Source organism: Notamacropus eugenii, chromosome 1 (genome assembly GCF_028372415.1).
Source record: "Notamacropus eugenii isolate mMacEug1 chromosome 1, mMacEug1.pri_v2, whole genome shotgun sequence".
In the NCBI taxonomy this organism is placed as follows: Eukaryota; Metazoa; Chordata; class Mammalia; order Diprotodontia; family Macropodidae; genus Notamacropus; species Notamacropus eugenii.
In genome coordinates this window covers 344,331,587-344,351,372 of record NC_092872.1, presented here as the reverse complement: position 1 = coordinate 344,351,372, position 19,786 = coordinate 344,331,587, and the positions used below count along the sequence as shown (strand labels likewise).

At 37.5% G+C, this 19,786-nt stretch overlaps 1 protein-coding gene across 6 annotated transcripts in view; it reads right to left on the bottom strand.

The window, feature by feature from the left end:
• Positions 1-5,834: 5,834 nt before the first annotated feature.
• Positions 5,835-19,786, bottom strand: part of DLGAP5 (DLG associated protein 5) — a 39,576-nt gene continuing 25,624 nt past the window's right edge. For 4 of the 6 annotated variants that reach the window (XM_072629989.1, XM_072629990.1, XM_072629991.1 and 1 more), the window contains exons 10-15: positions 19,495-19,624; positions 18,599-18,684; positions 17,414-17,574; positions 15,558-15,650; positions 9,128-9,356; positions 5,835-6,354 (exon numbers count right to left, since the gene is read on the bottom strand). In XM_072629989.1, coding sequence (XP_072486090.1) covers positions 6,275-6,354; positions 9,128-9,356; positions 15,558-15,650; positions 17,414-17,574; positions 18,599-18,684; positions 19,495-19,624 — 779 coding nt within the window. In that variant the 3' untranslated portion in view covers positions 5,835-6,274. Of the gene's footprint in view, positions 6,355-8,739; positions 8,855-9,122; positions 9,357-15,557; positions 15,651-17,413; positions 17,575-18,598; positions 18,685-19,494; positions 19,625-19,786 lie in introns of those variants that run through there. The other 2 variants (XM_072629993.1, XM_072629994.1) reach the window with 2 other exon arrangements.

The following is a 19,786-nucleotide window of genomic DNA, read 5'->3' as shown; positions in this document are numbered from 1 at the left end:
CTTGTATGAATTGATACCGTGAAGTGAACAGAACTGATAGAAATTTATACAATATTGTAACAACAAACAACTTTGGAAGAATTAGAAACACTTATTAGCGTAATGATCAAACATGATTCCTGAGAACTAATTATGAAATATGCTACCCACCTCCTGAGAGGTGAAGGACTCAGTGAAGAATGAGATAAAAAGTTTTTTTCAACACTACCAATGAGGAAATTTGTTTTGTTTTGACTACAGTGGTGGTTCTAAATTGGGGCATTTGATGCAAGGACTTAAACAATTTCCAATGGTCTTTTAAGGCAAAATGTCTACCACATCTAGAGAAAGAACTATGGAATTCAATCGCAGAATGTAACAGATCATTTTCTTTTGTATTACATTTTGTTTTGTTATATGATTTCTCCCATTCATTTTAATTCTTCTATGCAACATGAGTATGGTGAAAATGTATTTAACAGGAATGTATGTGTAGAACCTATATAAAATTGTATGCCGTCTCAGGGAGAGAGGGGGGAGGTAGGGGAGAAAGAGAGGGAGAGAGGGAAAAAAAAAATCTAAGTTATATGGTAGTGATTGTAGAACACTGAAAATATATATATATATATATATATATATATATATAAATTGGGGCATTTGGAGGGGTGGGGGAGGGATTGTTGAGGTAGGAGAGTGAGATGGATTTGTGCTAATTGAAAAAAATAGAATACAATTTTAAAAATTGCACTGGGTCTCGGTTACCTCATCTATAAAATGAGGAAATTGAAACTAAGTCATCTCATAATATCTTTTCAGGAACTAAGCACCTATAAAGTTTTGAGAGAGAAAATGGCTTGCCTACAGCTAGTGGTACATCTGATTAGCAACAGATCTTTCATTTGTAATATTTAAACCTGACAAAGTACTGAAGTTAGTGACTCTAAGTCAAATATCTAGAAGCAACTGTAATCTTCCAGGCTTAATTTTTAAATTTAATGTAATTTCATAATGGAACCAAGATTCTACAGGATCATGGATTCAGAGTGGGATTCAGAAGGGACCTATTCCAATCTCCTTATGGAAGATCAGACCTAACTCAGGCCAGGCTGGTAGTTTAAACTTGAGATTGTAAAAGAAATGAGTCTCATTTTGTTACCATTTTTAAAATAGTTAACAAAAGGCTTACTAGGCATAGCAGAGAAAAGATATTGAAACAGAACAGCGTTTTGGTCAGTGGGGTGTATCATCCCTGCCTTTACGACGATACTCCTTGGAAATTCAAGGAAGGAGGTGTTTGTTGACTTGTTCAGTGATGGCTTTTTGTATGCAGACCACCAAGAAGCCATGTTAATGACCCACACCTCAGGTTCCTAGGCCAGCCATTAAGGATCCAGGACAATTTCAATACCATTTAAGGAAAAACTAGTCTATCCTCACAGGGCCTTAGAATATTGCTTCTAGCACATCTTTCATTTTATAGCTGAGACAATCTAGGTCCAGAGAAGTTGTTACTTGTCCAGTCCTACAAATAATTAGTTGCAGAGCTGGGATCTGAACACAGGTTCTCAGACTCCAAACCTAATGCCACGCTGCCCTTAGAATAAACCATATATAGTTTATCTGTATAATTTGTGGATATATTGCTCTGTATTAGTAGAAGAGATTTGGTTAATGTGTTAACTTAGTAAAATTTTGGTACCTGTGGTACAACAAACGGAATACATCACTTGTAATTATTCTGTTCTGAGGAAATAACTCTGATGTGTATGTTGGCAGGTGGGGTGGATTTAACCCTCATTTTAATATTACAAGTTTTAACCACTTGCTACTGGCTAAGAAACAGAGGGGTAGATCAGTGGAATAGGTTAGGTACTCAAGATACAGTAGTCAATGAATATAGCAGTTTTCTGTTTGATAAACCCAAGGACCCCAGCTTCTGGGATATGAACTCACTATTTGACAAAAACTGCTGGGAAAACTGGTATGGTGGAAATTGGGCGTAGACCAACGTCTGACACCATACACAAGAATAAAGTCCAAATGAGTACAAGATCCAGGTATAAAGGCTGATATTATAGACAAATTAGGGAAGAAAGGGATAGTGTATTTTTCAGATTTATGGAGAATGGAGAAATTTATGACCAAACAAGAGATAGAGAACACTACAAAGTTCAAAATAGATAATTTTGATTACATTAAACTGAAAAATTTTTGCACAAACAAACCCAATGCAACCAAGATTTGGAGGGAAGTAGAAAATTGGGAAATTTTGTGACTAGTGTCTGTGACAAAGGCTCATTTCTAAAATATACAGAGAATTGAGTCAAATATACAATAGAAGTCATTCCCCAACTGATAGACAAAGGATATGAACAGGCACTTTCAGAGGAAGAAATTAAAGTTATCTATAGTCATGAAAAAATGCTCTAAATCACTATTAGAGAGTTGTAAATCAAATTTACTCTGAGGTACCACATTACACCTATCAGATTGGCTAAGATGACAAAACAGGAAGATGATAAATGTTGGAGATGTGGGAGAGTTGGAACACTAATTCATTATTGGTGGAGCTGTCAGCTGATTCAACCATTCTGGAGAGCAATTTGGAACTATGCCCAAAGGGCTACAAAAATGTACATACCCTTTGACCCAGCAATACCACTTCTAGGGTTGTATCCCAAAGACATCATAAAAATGGGAAAAGGTCCCACATGGACAAAAATATTTATAGCAGCTCTCTTTGTGGTGGCCAAGAACTGGAAATTGAAGGAATGCCCATTAATTGGGGAATGGCTGAACAAGTTGTGGTATATGAATGTAATGGAATACTATTGTGCTATAAGAAATGACTAACAGGAGGACTTCAGAAAAGCCTGGAAAGACTTATATGAATTGATGCTGAGTGAAATGAGCAGAACCAGGAGATTATTACACACAGTAACAGCCACAGTGTGTGAGGACTGTTTCTGATAACTTAGCCCTTCACAGCAATGCAAGGACCTAAAACATTCCCAAAGGACTCTTGAGGCAAAATGCCATCCATATCCAGAGAAAGAACTATGAAAGAACACTTGTTTTTTTCTCATGATTTCTCCCATTCATTTTAATTCTTCTATGGAATATAACTAATGTGAAAATGGGTTTAATAAGAATGTATGTGTAGAGCCCACAGAAGATTGCAAGTTATCTCAGGGAGAGAGGGGAGAGGGAAGGGGAGAAAATTTAAAACTTATGGAAGTGATTGTTGAAAACTGAAAAATAAATTAATATTACAAGGGTTGTTTATGTTTTTTAGCAATATTCCTTCAGTCTAAATTAGGGAGGAACTTGAGGACCTACTCAAAATGACTTTGTCTTTAAAATTGGGATTATTAATTTTAGGTAGAAAGGAAAAAATAGGTTATGATAGCACCACCCAATTTTTAAGTAATACTCAGATTTCAGACATTTAATATCCATATTTATTAAGCACAGCAACTATTTTTAAATGAAGATTTTAATGGAACAGGTACATTCAAAAACATAACAACCAGTGCATTCAAATGTTATATTACACATTTTCATTACTTACAAATAAGTAGCTCTGGGATGTCATAGATTGGAGAATTCCTGCCAGTGATGCAGATTATAATCCTTTCTGGCTTGCCCATTAAGTCTCGTCCATTTTTTCACAAAATTTCACCATGGTTGGAGGAGTTTACACTATCCTAGAGGTTTTCCTCACTTTTTGCAGACTTAATGAGAGTCGTACTGGAGTACTCTGGTTGCCCATATCATCCCTTGTTCTTGCCATGTGATAGGCCCATCTTCTCTTCCTGTTAGACCACTCCACCACGACATCCTTTAATATTATTCTTCAGAGGTCCTTGGTTACATGTTGCACTCTGCTCACAACTACAACATGCCTATCCTCACCCATGTCTTTTCTGTGATCTTTGGCTCTGTGGAGGCAGCATTAGCGACAAACACCAGTAAAATAGTATTGAAAATATGGGTCTTTGTTTTCCCTGGAAGCTTGCAGGGAGGAATGTCAGTAAATGAGCTTTGTGTCTTCCTGAAAGCAGTCAGGCCCATTCTCCTTTTCAATTCTAGGCCTAGTTCATTGTCCATCTGTACCATCTGTTCTAGACAGACTAAGACAATCTCTGTAGACTATATCCATCCACATGCAATTTGAAATCTGGGCAATAGATGTTTTTTCCCATTTAGTCTCTGCTCCATGGATAAACAGGTTAAATTCTTGAGTTATTACTACAATAACAGACCTCTTTTAGGGGACTCTGCAATGGTTTAGATAGCACAATGCTATCTGCAAATAAGAGCATCTGGAGGACACCATCATCCACAGGGAATCCCTTTCTTGCTCTGAGCTCTGTACTGGATTTCCCTATCATAGAGGCAAGCGTAAACTCTCTGTTTTACGTCTTGATATTAATTATTGGTACCAAACAAGGCTATTCCTGTTGTTATATCAATAGCAAACAATCCCGATGTATAGATGGGAGACACCTGGCCTGTGTCTCTCTGTAGAGTGGCACTCTGTTCTATGGAATCAAGTGGGTTGTTTTTTTCATAATCAAGAAGCATAATGTCATCTTGGACGCTTTACATCTGAATAGTGCTTGCGAAATCTTGTTTAATTGCTATAATGTTCTAATTGACTCAGTTCAATTATAGTGTAATTTCAATTCAGTTACAGTATAGATAATTCTTAAAGATTTGAAAAAGTATCCAGCAAGGAATCAAAGCCAGCGGAACTGGCACACTTGAACCATAACATCATAGACCCTAAGGTACTTATAGACTTACTCTCCTATCTATACAAAATGAGATTAGCATGAGACAGAAGGTGAAGAAGTTGAAAACTGCACTGAGACTTTTGGAATACCCTGTATACGTATGGAGTGATAGGCTTGTGAATCTTGTATACTGGAGGTCTTTATATTTATAAGCAGCAGTTACTATGCCTATTTTCTAAAAGCCATTTCATTTATGATTATTGGAAAATTACTATGGTTTCCCTGAAAAAAAATCAAGCCAATTCTATTCATTCTGAGAATACTTAATAAAGTTATTTGTTTTTGAATGTTCAGTTGAGGTTAAAACTTCAAACTTATTAAGAGCAGTTATTCAGTATATAACGTGTAAATTTTTGGGGAGGGAGAAGTTTTATTTGTTTACAATTACAAGAATTTCATAATAAAGGGGGCAGTGAAAAGTGAGGATAACTTTTAAGATTTAATTCTTCACATAGCAGATGAAATCACAATGTACAATGATCTCAGAAAGTTGCTCCTATACCTGATCATTTGAAAATGCTAAATTTCCCAATGAGATGATTTGAAAAAAATTACAAAAAATAAAAATGGTACAAATATTACTAACCTAAGGAGTTTGTTAGGTTTAGTTTTCTAAACCAATTATTCTAACAATGTTGTCTGATTTGGGGATTGTGTTCCTTAAGTAGAAAATGGTCATTACCACTGTAATTCCAAGTTAACATTAAAAAAAAAGTCTGAGACATTTTCTTGCCATTATGTGAAACTAGTCATTTTCTGATAAACAATAGCACTTCCTATAAGAAAACAAACTTTCCCCACAAATTAATTTATATATTAATGCATATAAGGATCTTTTTAAAAGCAGGTGGTCTAATGGATAGTGTTGGACTTGGAGGAAGGAAGACCTGAATTATACATCTTGCCTCAGTTATTTACTAGCTCTGTGACTTGGAGCAAGTCACTGGATCTTTCAGAACCTTGATTTCTTATTCAATGGGGACAATAACAGGGCCCACCTCACAGGGTTGTTGTGAGGATCAATTGAGAAGAATACTATGAAGCACTCTGCAAATCTTACAATGCTATAGAAACATAAATTTATTACTGCTATGTTTATTCCAACTACATAAATATTTAATGTTGAATTAAACTGAAACATACAAAGCATGTATGGAAATAGTTTCACCCTTTAATACTGTATTCTGTAAATATCTTACCATATACAATCACTCTAACATAAAAAAGAATAGTATAGCAATAATAAAAATAATAAAGATTCAACATCAATGATCAGTGAAATCTCTGGAAATGTATTTAAATAAACAATGTTCCCAGGTGGCTCAGCGTCCACAAAGGTTTTTGTAGCCAATGTATAATCCTTTGAAAACACAGCCTTACAAAACTTTCACGATGGGCTCCAGCAGTTTTCAGTCAGGGTTTATTGTGGCTTTTTTACATTAGTGATACAGTGGGAGAGGGGAACATAAGTGGTTCCAGTTTCCTTCAAGAAGATTTCATTTCTTATTCCCAGGTGTTTTGTGCTCAGTTGGATCATCTGTTTTGTTATGAACAGTCTCTTTAGACACACTGATAGCTAAAGTAGAAAAAAAATAGTGTTTAACAATTTCACAAGAAGTAAAAAATCTCAACAGCATTTTCTAATAGTAGGAGCAAAAAATACAGTAAGAACAGCTGGAACCTAACTTGAAACAACTTTGGAAATATCCAGGAAGGTAAGATTTATCATATTTTACTTAATTTTTTTTTTAAAATCATAATACTCCAAACTAAGATGTTGGAATATCAATACTATTGAAGGTACTAGGTACTAAAAGTACAAAATGAAAAGTCTCTGCCCTGGAGAAACTTCTATTTTATTGGGAAGAAACATCACCTTCCCTTATATAACAATAAGACATAACAATACAAAATGATAAATAAATAGGAAATATACAAGATAACTTCAGTAAGGGTAGGATATACCATTAACAACTAACTAGGAGAGGAGATGAAAATCTAGAAAAGCCTCCTACTAAAAGGCGTGACACTTGAGCAAAACCTTGAATCACTTTAGGCAAACATGAAATCTGCAATTCTCTGGGCAAAGAAATCAGGAATCAACCTGTTCTCCAGATATGGCCACAAGCTCAGCATGGATACCATGAGCAATGCACTAACCTTGAGAGACAGAAGACCTGGGCCTCAGCTCTGGCTCTGCCACTTATTGACTGTGCGACCTCAGGCAAGTCACTGCATGTCTCTGGGTTTCAGTTCCCTCATGTGTAAAACGAGGGGGGATTATTATGCTTCACAATCACTGAGGTCCTTTCTACTTTGAACCTTCCTTGGGTGAACAACGCAGGCTCATAGACTGGGCAAAGCTCAAGGAGCTTGCTGCTGCAGGGAACTGTCACTGACCACATGTTAGGACCCCAAGACAAGTTCAGTTAGTTTAGTTTCCAGTCCTGAAGAAGCTATTACAGGAGTCACTCTCTCTACCACATAAGCTGACCCAGGGCACTGATGCATCCACAGCCTGGGCATGGTCACTTCAGCCTTAGGTCGTACTAGAGTCTATTTCTCTTGCTGCACTGCCTCCATTGAGATGTTCCCACTGAGGAGGAACAGTCACAATACTCAACTACGTCAAAGCCTGTGATCAGCTTGCCCTTATTCAATGGTTTCACTTGCTGCTTCTATAAGACAAATTTTTTTAGCATTCCCCTTTGTTACCTTATCTCAAGGCCAATCTGTGCTTCTTTCCTAGATCAGCATTTTGCAGAGCTATGTTCTATGGAATTTTTACGATCTGCAAGATAGAACTAAAGTCATCACTACCCTGCTATCTATTCCTATGAGAAAGTTCTGTGAGGTAGGGGATTTAGTTTGTGGCCAGACACACAGCCACACAGGTATTTATTTATTGGAAGGGCCAGAATTTGGGCATTCTGATTTCAAATTCAATCCTCTCCACTGCAGCACACTGCCTAGTCTTGTAATGCAAATACTATTTATCCACATTTTAGAGGAGTTGAAATTGTGGCTCAGAGAGAGTGAGGCCCAGGTCACATAACCACTAAGTACTCCAAGCAAAACTCAAAGTTAGGCCTTCTGGTTCCAAGTCTGATGCTCTTCCCACCATACTTTATTGCCTAAATACAATGAATAGAATGTTTACCAAGGATTAAGTCTCGAGATAATTTTGAAATGAACTTTAGCTCTGGCAGCTAAGATCACTCATTTCATGTTAAATGACACTTGAATGTAGCCTATGGAAATGAAACTGATGAAACAGATAACCACTGAATAAATAGGAAAGTAGTGAAAGAAAAAGAGAATGATTTCCTTAAAAGTACTAAAAACGGATTCAGATGATATATTTTTCTTTTTTTAAAAAAAATTATTTTTAAATATTGGAAAAGCAAAACAAAACCCTTGTAACAAACATGCATAGACAAGCAAAATAAATTTCCTCATTGACCATATCCAAATTATGTCTTATTCTGCATCTTGAGTCCAGAATGGTGTATTTTCTAATGACACCATAGAAACCTATTAGGCATAAAAACCCTAAAGACTCAAGTATATTTATTCCCAACTAGTAGACTGCCCTCTAGGATCAGGTCTTTGAAAGGCTTGCCCAGTAGTCCTTCAGGCCAATTGCCATGGCCACACACCAATCTCTGAGGTTTGTTGAGATTCCCAGCAGGGCAAATAAAACAGCTAGGAACTCCCTCCGCCTGCTGGACTCACAGTCATTATCGCTCTTCCCTCCTTACCAGCTCAAAGATCTTGCCATCAGAAAACACTACCCCACTTCAGTGATCTTAAGGGAAAATGGAAGCTTGTTCACAAAAAAGAAGTACTGAGAACAATCTTGGACCAATAAAATTTACAGTAATGACTTTGACAAATCTTCGTATTAAGATTACAAACAAAATAAATAGGGAAGGATACAGTCAAGTGAGAATTATTTATGCTACCTTTTCATATTTTATTCTAGACCTACTTCTCTCCAACTAGCCATGTAACCATGCGCAGGTCACTGAAACTTTATGAACTTAGTTTCTTCATCTGTCCATTGATGATAGTCACTATTATGAAGATAAAAATGAAATAAAAGGTACAGCAGAACTCTGAAAAAAATATTTTAAAGAGCTTTTTACATATTTATGCCAATCATAAATACACTTCCCTGCCCTGGGGAAAAAAATAAAACAAAACAAAAAAATGTGAGTAAATATTCTTGTTCTATTCATTGCTTGAAGAAAATACACTATTTCCTTTCCATTGGCTTAGTTCCCCCTTTTAAACCCTACACACATACAAAGTTCTACTTGATGAATACTTTCAGCAACAGAACTAACCTGAGAATAATTTAACTGGGCTTTCAATTCTGAAAAACCCGGCATCAAAAACTATCTTGTCAATTTCCTTTGCTTTTGATACCATGGGGGCTGCAATCTCAAAGGGAGGTTCTTCCTGCTTAAGTTTCTCTCTCATTGAAGCTTTTAGAGCAGCAAGGCGACTTCGAGCTGCAGTTCTTGCAGCATCATCCTGTTTTGACTTGCATTTTTCAACTGGTACAGCTTTCTTCTAAAAAGAGAAAAAGTTAATGACGTATTAAAGATGCTCACTTCTACCTACAGTAAGTTATTCAGGAAACATTTTACTAAGCACCTGTTGTATGCAGATGACTGTGCTAGGTCTATCTAGAGCAACAAAGGTGAGGAAAGAAGAGGGGATTCTTATTTGTACAGAATTACATTTTGATCGTGGATAGGTTAAGATAAAAATAAAACCCACAGATAACTATAATACATGACAGAAAAATAGTTTATTAAAATGGTAAAAGATAAATTTCACCAATTAAGGGGATTGGGTGAATCAAAGCTATTTCACTGAGAAGGTGGCATTGAAGTTAGTCTTTATAAAGAGTTTTCCTTTACTCTTCAAATCAAAGCTCAAAGACTACTTGCTGGGGATATTTCAGAAAGGAAAGCTGTCCTAGCATAGACCCAACTAGATGATCTCTGAAGTTTGTTCTGAGAATCTACAGATAAGTGATATTTGTCAGACAAACTGGGGAAGTGGTATTAAGGGAGACAGAGAAAATAGCAAAGTTTGATTGGAGAACACAGCATATAGAGGGGAACAGAAAAAGATAAAGGCAGAAAAGAAGGAAGGCATCAGACTGTAGAGTTGAACTCTGAAGAAGCAACCACTTAGCATCTGTGAGCAAAGAAGTGCTATGATCATATGTATACACCCAAGGAAGAGAAGTCTGGAAGTAGCATGAGGTCAATCTAAATATACTTGCCTACACTGAAAACCAGACTAAGTAGTTTTGTTCTACCCATTGCTTTAAGAAAGCATATTGCTGGGGGTGGAGCCAAGATGGCGGAGTAGAAAGACACACATAAGGAGGCTGCCCCAACACAGCCCATAAAACACCTGTAGAGAGGGACTCTCAACAAATTTTGGAGCAGCAGAAGTGGAGAACAACATAGTGGAGAAGATTTCCAGCCCAGGGTGACCTGAAAGACCCACAGGAAATGTCAGTTGCACTGGTTGCGGAATGGAGCACGGAGCACGGAGCCCAGCAAGGTCGTCCAGCCCAGCCCTGACCTTGTGAGCAGGGCAAGTGAACAGCCCTCCAGGGCAGAATCTCCAGTCATGGAATCCCCAGTCCCAGCAGCAGAGCATCTGCAGATCCCTCAACCCACAGGCACCAAAGGTCAGTGATGAGGTTTATTCAGCTGGCCAGGAAGGGAGAAGGGCCTTCACATTGGGCAGGTGGCAGGAGATCTCATGGCAGCCCCTACAGAAGCCTGAGACCATTGCTGGATCATAAAAACCCCTGGGGGCACTGAAAGGCTAAGTCTTACCTCAGCCCTGAGTAGACGTCCTGAGGCAGCTGGTCTTTGTCTCGCACTGAATGGAGGCCCTGTCCCCACAGCTTAACTAAATCCCACACCACCAGTGCTAGCTTGGTGGAACTGTAGGTCAGGTGCCAGTGGAGAGGAAACTCTGCTAAGATTCTGGGCACATAAATCCTTCCCTGCGCCCAGACCAATACACACTTGATTGTGCGACCTTGGAGAAACTGATATCTTACAGGTCCCCAGAATATACCCTACTCTTGACAAAGGACCCAAAAGTCAAGTAACTGATTGGGAAAATGCCCAAAAAAGGGAAAAAAAAATAAGACTATAGAAGGTTACTTTCTTGGTGAACAGATATTTCCTCCCATCCTTTCAGATGAGGAAGAACAATGCTTACCATCAGGGAAAGACATAAAAGTCAAGGCTTCTGTATCCCACACATCCAAAATAAATATTCAATGGGCTCAGGCCATGGAAGAGCTCAAAAAGAATTTTGAAAATCAAGTTAAAGAGGTGGAGGAAAAATTGGGAAGAGAAATGAGAGAGATGCAAGAAAAGCAGGTCAACACCTTGCTAAAGGAGACCCAAAAACATGCTGAAGAAAATAACACCTTGAAAAACAGGCTAACTCAATTGGCAAAAGAGGTTCAAAAAGCCAATGAGGAGAAGAATGCTTTAAAAAGCAGAATTAGCCAAATGGAAAAGGAGGTTCAAAAGCTCACTGAAGAAAATAGTTATTTCAAAATTAGAATGGAACAGACAAAGGCTAATGACTTTAAGAGAAACCAAGAAATCACAAAACAAAACCAAAAGAATGAAAAAATGGAAGATAATGTGAAATATCTCCCTGGAAAAGCAAGTGACCTGGAAAATAGATCCAGGAGAGACAATTTAAAAATTATGGGACTACCTGAAAGCCATGATCAAAAAAAGAGCCTAGACATCATCTTTCATGAAATTATCAAGGAAAACTGCCCTGAGATTCTAGAACCAGGGGGCAAAATAAATATTGAAAGAGATCCAAAAAAGAGAAACTCCTAGGAACATTGTGGCCAAATTCCAGAGTTCCCAGGTCAAGGAGAAAATATTGCAAGCAGCTAGAAAGAAACAATTCAAGTATTGTGGAAATACAATCAGGATAACACAAGACCTGGCAGCTTCTACATTAAGGGATCCGAAGGGCGTGGAATATGATACTCCAGAGGGCAAAGGAACTAGGACTAAAACCAAGAATCACCTACCCAGCAAAACTGAGTATAATACTTCAGGGGAAAAAAATGGTCTTTCAATGAAATAGAGGACTTTCAAGCATTCTTGATGAAAAGACCAGAGCTGAAAAGAAAATTTGACTTTCAAACACAAGAATCAAGAGAAGCATGAAAAGGTAAACAGCAAAGAGAAACCATAAGAGACTTACTGAAGTTGAACTGTTTACATTCCTATATGGAAAGACATTATTTGTAACTTGAAACTTTTTTCAGTATCTGGGTAGTTGGTGGGATACACACACACACACACACACACACACACACACACACACAGAGCACAGGGTGAATTGAATAGGATGGGATCATATCTTAAAAAAATGAAATTAAGTGGAGAGAGAGAGAAATATATTAGGAGGAGAAAGGGAGAAATAGAATGGGGCAGGTTATCTCTCATAAAAGAGGCAAATAAAAGACTTTTCAGTGGAGGAAAAAAGAGGGGAGGTGAGAGAAAAAAACATGAAGCTTTCTCTCATCACATTCCACTAAAGGAAGGAATAAAATGCACACTCATTTTGGTATGAAAACCTATCTTACAATACAGGAAAGTGGGGGAGAAGGGGATAAGCAAGGTGGGGGGGGATGATGGAAGGGAGGGCAATGAGAGGAGGGAGCAATTTGAAGTCAACACTCTTGGGGAGGAACAGGATCAAAAGAGAGAATAGAAGCAATGGGGGGCAGGATAGGATGGAGGGAATTATAGTTAGTCATACACAACACGACTACTTATGGAAGTCATTTGCAAAACTACACAGATATGGCCTATATTGAATTGCCTGCCTTCCCAAAGGGAATGGGTGGGGAAGGAGGGATGGGGAGAAGTTCAAACTCAAAGTTTTAGGAACAACTGTTGAGTACTGTTCTTGCAACTAGGAAACAGAAATACAGATAATGGGGTATAGAAAGTTATCTTGCCCTGCAGGTCAAAAGAGAAGATGGGGATAAGGGAAGGGAGGGATGTTAGAAGAGAGGGCAGATTGGTGATAGGAGCAATTAGAATGCTCGGCATTTTGGGAAGGGGGGAAGGGAGAAATGGGGAGAGAATTTGGAACCCAAAATTTTGTGGAAATGAATGTTGAAAACTTAAATAAATAAATAAATTAAAAAAAAGAAAGAAAGAAAGCATATTGTTTACTTTCCGTTGGCTAAGTTCCTTATTTTCTGCCTCTATACATCCTAAGGTTTTACTTAATGCATAGTTTTGTCAACAAAACTGGAGAGTGACTTCAGCAGGCTTTCAGTTCTAAAAATTCTGGTACCACTGGAAAGGGAGAAGAGAATGGAGGTAGTTTAGGACTCGAGTCCTAAGAGCCTGTACTAGGGGAGGAGGAGGGGAATAGAGAAGGAGCAGATATAAAAAATTACAGATGTAGAATCAACAGAACCTGGTAACTGATTAGATTCCATGTGAGGTAAGAGGAAGAACCAAGGATAATAGGAAGGTTTTGAACATGGGGAATCTAAGGTGGTAAATATGTTAGAAATAATAAAGCCATGAAGAGGAATAGGGTTAGAGGGAAAGATAAGCCCACTTCTGGATACAGTGAATTTGAAAGGCTCTCCATCTTGAAAGGTTTTACTGCCAAGGGAAGATATAGAGCAAAGGCTAGTGATGGTTTTACAATCCACTTCCATAGCCATGAAGTGAAAGGTCACTGAGAGAGAACTTAGAACAAATATTCTTAACCATTTTTGGGTCATGGACTCCTTTGGCAGTCTGGTAAAACCTATGATTCCATCTCAGAATAATGTCATTAAATGTAAAAAACAAAATACATAGGATTACAAAAAAATCTAATTATATTGAAATATAATTATCAAAATATTAAAAAAAAAACAAAAACAAGGTCACTCAAGAGGACAGAGAAGGAACAGTTAAAGAGATAAGAGAAAGCCAGGTGAGTATGGTGTCTGTGATGAATGTCCAAAAAGCAGAACCTCTCCAACACACTTCACTCCCAGGTGATAGTAGACTGCCAGTGTGAAGAACTTAAGAACCTTCACCCCACCTTCCATTCAAGAACGCTCTTCCCCTAACTGCTGCTGATTTCCTCAATCTCATTCAAGAAATTCTGAGGATACCCCAATTCTCTTATGATCTCTTGGCATATATCCTTATGGCTTCCCTTTCCTTAAAGATTCTAAATAAAGAAAAAGGAGGGTGGATGGGACATTTCATAGGTAACCCTTCTAGTCTGCTTCTCCTTTATTACTGTGATAAAAGCCTTAGAAAACTTCAAAGGGGTATAGATAAACACTGTTTTATAACAGTGAGCCTGGAAAGAAAAAAACCCTTGGCAAAGAGAAGAAACTCATATTAGAAATGTTAATTACTACTAATAATGAACTTTTGAAACACAGATGTAGGTATCTAAATTCATTTTTCCAGTCTTGATTTAAAGCTCCATTCCTGAATTTTCAATGCTTTCTAATCCAATAGTTTGAAAAAGGAGTGTCAACTGCCTCAGCTAGAGTGGTGGCTGTGAGTAGAGAGGAGGGCACTAACTGGGAGATTTTACAAAGGCAGGAACAACAAGATTTGGGAACGGATTAAAGTTGTGGAGGCTGAAGAACTGAGGATAATGTCAAGATTGCAAAGCTGAGAAACTGGAAGAATGGTGGTGCCCTGTGCATTAACACAGAAATTCAGAAGTGGGCTGGGTCCAGGAGAAAAAATAATCAGTTGTTTTAGACATGTTGGGTTTGGAGATGTCTGTGGGTCATCTTAAACATCTAACAGGCAGTTGGTGATAGGAGCTAAGGAAAGAGAGGGAGACAGACAGAGACACTATGGTTAGATATATTAGATATATGGAACTGGGAGCCATCTGAAGATAGAGAATGATTAAACCTTTGTGAGAAGATGGTGTTCCTGAGAGCATATAGTTGAGAAGAGGGTTCATAAGAATCTTGAAATACAACTACAGGTAGCAAAGGAGATTGAGAAACAGCTCAGAGAGTAGCATTATAAAAACTCAGAAGAGATAGTACCTGGGAGGGTGGTCAACACCGTCAAATGATACAGAAAGGTCAACAAGGAAGAAGAATGAAAAGAGGATTTTAGGTTTGGAGAACATTGCAACACTGTAAAGAGCAGTTTTACTTGTGTAATGAAGGAGGTGAGAAGTCAGACTGCAGAAGGCTAAGAGATGGAAAGGAGAGAAGTGAAGGAAGACAAAGAGAAGAGAAATATAGGGCAATGGTTAGAGGAAATGACAGGGTCTGGTGAGGGTTTTTTAGACATAGAGGGCACCTGGGCTTGATTTTTGATAGCTGGGAAGGAGCTAGTAGATAAGGAGAGATGAAGATTAGGGAAAAGTGGGATACATGATGGTGTGGGCAATCTGCTAAAGAAAACAGAAAGGGATGGGATCTAAGGAATGTAGAAGGATTGGCCTTTGCAAGAAACAAGGCATCTGTACATCTTTCTTCTCCTACTAAACTCCTAAGGGTAGGGGGCTTATCTTCCTGGGGACTCAGCATAGTGCCTTACACATACTAGGAGCTCAATAAAGGTTTGTTGAATTATTCTGTTTAGTGATGAAAAATAAAATTGTCCACTAACTATTTTCAGAGTTGAATAATAAAAATGTTCAGTTAAAAGACTATGGAAGAATTGAGACCAGATTTTGAGGTCACTAGCTTACCCGGATAACTTTTTGGCTTATGGTATTTTCTTCTTGCCATTCTGATTCCTGAAGCTTACTCAGTTTTTCGAATTTTCTGTTCACATCTTCTACCTATTGATAGATGAAAATTCAACTGTTTATAAATCCATGACAACAGTGACTGACTAAACAACTCCAATAACATCAAGATGTACTTATAATGGACAATTAAAATCATTAGTACAGTTCTGGAATTAAATACTGAAGAACTGGAAGCTCAGGCCCCAGTTTTAAACTGTCTCCAATTCTGTGGGAACTTGGATTAGTCACTTGAATAGCTAGGTGTCTCCCCAATGATTGCATCAAACAGGAAATACCTATCACCCATCTACTTCATCACAATCACAGTAGTGACATGTAAATAACTCCACAGACAGTACAAGGTAAACTGACTAAATATATGTAAACATAAGCAATAAATGTTATTAGTGATTGACTGGTGCCACAAGCTGAAAAAGAAATGAGAAAAATAATAGCTACACATTCTTCCTAAGAATCACCAAGTTTGTTTTTTTAAAAAATGTGGTTAAGTGATTTAGAATAATGATATTTTATCAGTATGCAATGATGCTTACATTTCTAAAAAACACATATAGGATTATGCTTATGAACAAAGTCCCTAAGGCCAGGTCTTCACTCTAAAATGGCAGATAAAACCTTCAGACTTAGAATTCTTAATGAAGATTCTTGGAAAGAAAGTAGTATCTAAAAAAAGTTGAAAGCAGTACCCAATAGCGCTCAGTCTGAAACTCAACTTTAAACATACTGTGACTATGGATTCATATTACTCTTGGAAAAATCCAGACACCTATTCCACCTATTAAACATCATTACTATGTTAATGGAAGAAAAACAAAACTATATTCTTTTATTTATTTATTTAAAACACAGTTTTAAAACAGTTTTAAAAACAGATAAAGCAATTCAAACTTTTGGTCAGGTGATACTTCTTTTTGAAGCATTTACAATATGGACCACAAAAGAATTTTTTTTTTTAAACATTAACCAACTGAGACACAAATAATATTTATGTTGCTAAATTCACAAGCTCTTGACCTAATTGTCTCCACAGTATTACTAAGAATTAAAGGACCCTAACTTATTGTTGTTGGTCTAAAGTCCTATGCCTAATAGCTTAATTTTAGACAACTTTGGATGTTCCCCTACCCATAACCTATAACTGAATAGATCTGGTATTAAGCTTACAAATCTTTTGACTATAGGAAATTGCCACCAATAGTAAGGACATTGCAGGGTTACAATATCTCTCCAACTTCATGTCAATTCCAGGCAGGATTAGATTGTCCACTTGCCTTCAGTCAGGCTTAAAGTCTACCGGGTGTCAGTGGGGAAACTGAGTCAGGAGAATCCCATCTCAGCCCATGCTGAACAGCTACTCTCCCACCCTTCCCTTGAGATCACCTATGCAGTTCATACCAGCATCTCATCAGCTTACTGGCATCATGGATTAGAGGCTCAGATCGCCTTTCTTGCTACCCACACCTGGAGTTAGACTCAGAAGAACAGTCACTTAATAGTCCCATAGCATCTAAAAATGGCAAGTTCCAATAACCAGGTTTCAAATATGATTATAGTTTCACTTTGGCTAAGGAACATCTTTTGAGGCAAGTCTTAAGTGGCTTACATGCCTTTCTATACATGTTCTAGTTCCTGATTAAATGGCAATCATAAAACCAAATTTACCATTAAAACTTTGACTTTTCCATCAACGCCAAATTTTACCCGAGGTTACCTTCCTCTAGGAAATTTAGACCAAAATTCTTTTCTCAAAACTATATTCTTTTTGACTTTTATTTCCAATAGACACTACTTACCTGAAAATTGACCATATCCCAAAATCCATCCAGATCCATGCAGGTAATCTCCTTTTGGCCAGATTTATATTCACAATCATTCACCAATCCTTCAAACTGTTTGAACCTTTCATTTATAAGGAGTCTTGTTTGACCAACTGTTGTGCGAATGAGATCTTTGGCTATTTGAAAATTAGGTTTTAAAAAAAAACAGTTCATTCATAGAGCACAAATATTTAGCCTGAAATCTGCCACCTGACTGTGCAGAGAAGATCCCAAACCCCAATTTTCCTTTATGGGGGCAGGGGTTGTGAGTGGGAGAGTTATGTGAGATGAGAAGGGGAGGTCCAGATCCGTAATGTCACTGGTATAGGAAACTCATTCTATCAACCCCAGTATAGACAGGCAATTGTTCTGTAATTGATAGTCTTAGAAAGCTGCCTGGGGACAGAGGGGAAATTATTGAGGGATTAAATGGCTTGTCCAGAGTCACACAACCAGATAGCTAGTTTGGGTGGGGGTGAAGGAAGGGAAAGGAACAAGCATTTATTAAGTGCCTACTCTATGTGCCAGACACTATGCTAAGTACTTTATAATTATTATCTCATTTGATCCTTACTACCCGGGAGGTAGCTGTCATTATTAAGTAGGCGTCATATTATACCCATTTTATTGCTGATGAAAGTGAGGCAGACAGAGGTGAAGTGACTTCCCCAGCTTCTAAGTGTCTAAGGTCACATTTGAACTCAGGTCTTCCTGACTCTAGATCCAGTGCTCTTCATGGGAAGAAAACTGTCTAATAAATAGAGGCAATAGGGAAGCACTTGGACTTTACTATATGGGGACAGGGTATGGGGGACGTGATCAGACCTAGTAAAAATTTTTGGCAGCTATGATGAGGAGAGAAATTTCAGTTGAGTGTGAAGCTGGAAGCCAGATTACTGAGGTAGCAAATAAAAATGGTCAAAAAGACCAAAAATGGCCTCTAAGTCAAAGGAAAAATTATGATCAAATAGCACAAATTATTTATGTCCTATTAGCCATATTCCATTCTAGCACAGAAATACAAGAAAAGTAATGCTAACATCATACTAAACAGAAATTTATCCTTGAGCAATAATCAAGCTCTAAAATAGACCAACTCTAGATTTTAAAAAATCACTAAAATAAATTTGAGATGATACTACATAAATGTTATCTTCTTACCATCATCAGGAATATCCAGTGTAAGTTTCTTTTCCCATTCATGGCAGAGTCCTGTCAATCTCTCAGTTTCCGATCGAAGAATATTTCTAATTATGACAGAAATATTTTAATTTTACAATTGTTCCCCACACCCTAGTAGCTGAATATAATTAACATTCCCATATGCATACACAAAATGAGATGGGTATGAACATTAAGAATTAGTGTCCATATCTTTCAATATAAAAATTTTAAAATATTCTATCCACATAATATAGTATGGAATAGTCAGATTTAAAATTGAAGTTACATTAAGCAATTGCATAACTGGATATGCCTTCACCATAACATGAGCCTTGAAGAGAACAGTAAGAGCAAAAGCCTTCATCAGTTTTCAATGTGACATGTCTAGATTTGCTCTCTTGATTTCCCACGAGGTTGAACCTAGACAGGGCAGTCAGGACATAATGAATCTTGAATTTTGTTTCCTAGACAAAATGAACTCTGTCTTTTCCCACAATTATCCTGTCCTTTCTGACACACTGCTTTTGCTATTATTTCTAAAGCCTGAAATGTCTCTCTCCCCTTTCTTCACTCACTCAATTTCTATCCATCCTTCAAAACCCAACTGAAATACGAAGTCCTCAACATGGCTTTTCATGAGCCTTCCCCATGGGTTTCCACCCTTGACATCTCATGGAGCACTTTTACACCGCTGAAATGTACTTTTGATGTAATATTTAGCATTACATATATCAATGTGCATGACACCCCATACACTCCACTAGGGTAGGGATCAGATCTTATCTCTACTTCATATCTCCCCTGATGTTTATTCTTTGCATAATCAATATTTAATAAAATATTTATTAAGACTAAGAAAAAATCTTTATCTGCCAAGAATCAAAGTGACAAACCTGAAATATGGTACATCACGTTGTGGTGGTGCTGCTTGATGTTCATTTATTTCAAGCAAAGGGATATGTGCATTTAATGGAAGATTATCTGAATTTGTTTTAGTTTCTCCATTTTTATTTGAAAGATGATCTATAATTAAAAAAAAAAAGAAACAAAACCCCAAAACCTAAGTGTGAAAACTCAAGTTTGTAAAACAGTTCCTCTCTTTGGCAACTAACTTTCAGAAGCCTTTTGATTTTCCACTGCTATTTTCTTCCCTCAGAGGCAGCAGGTATATATTATAGTATTGGG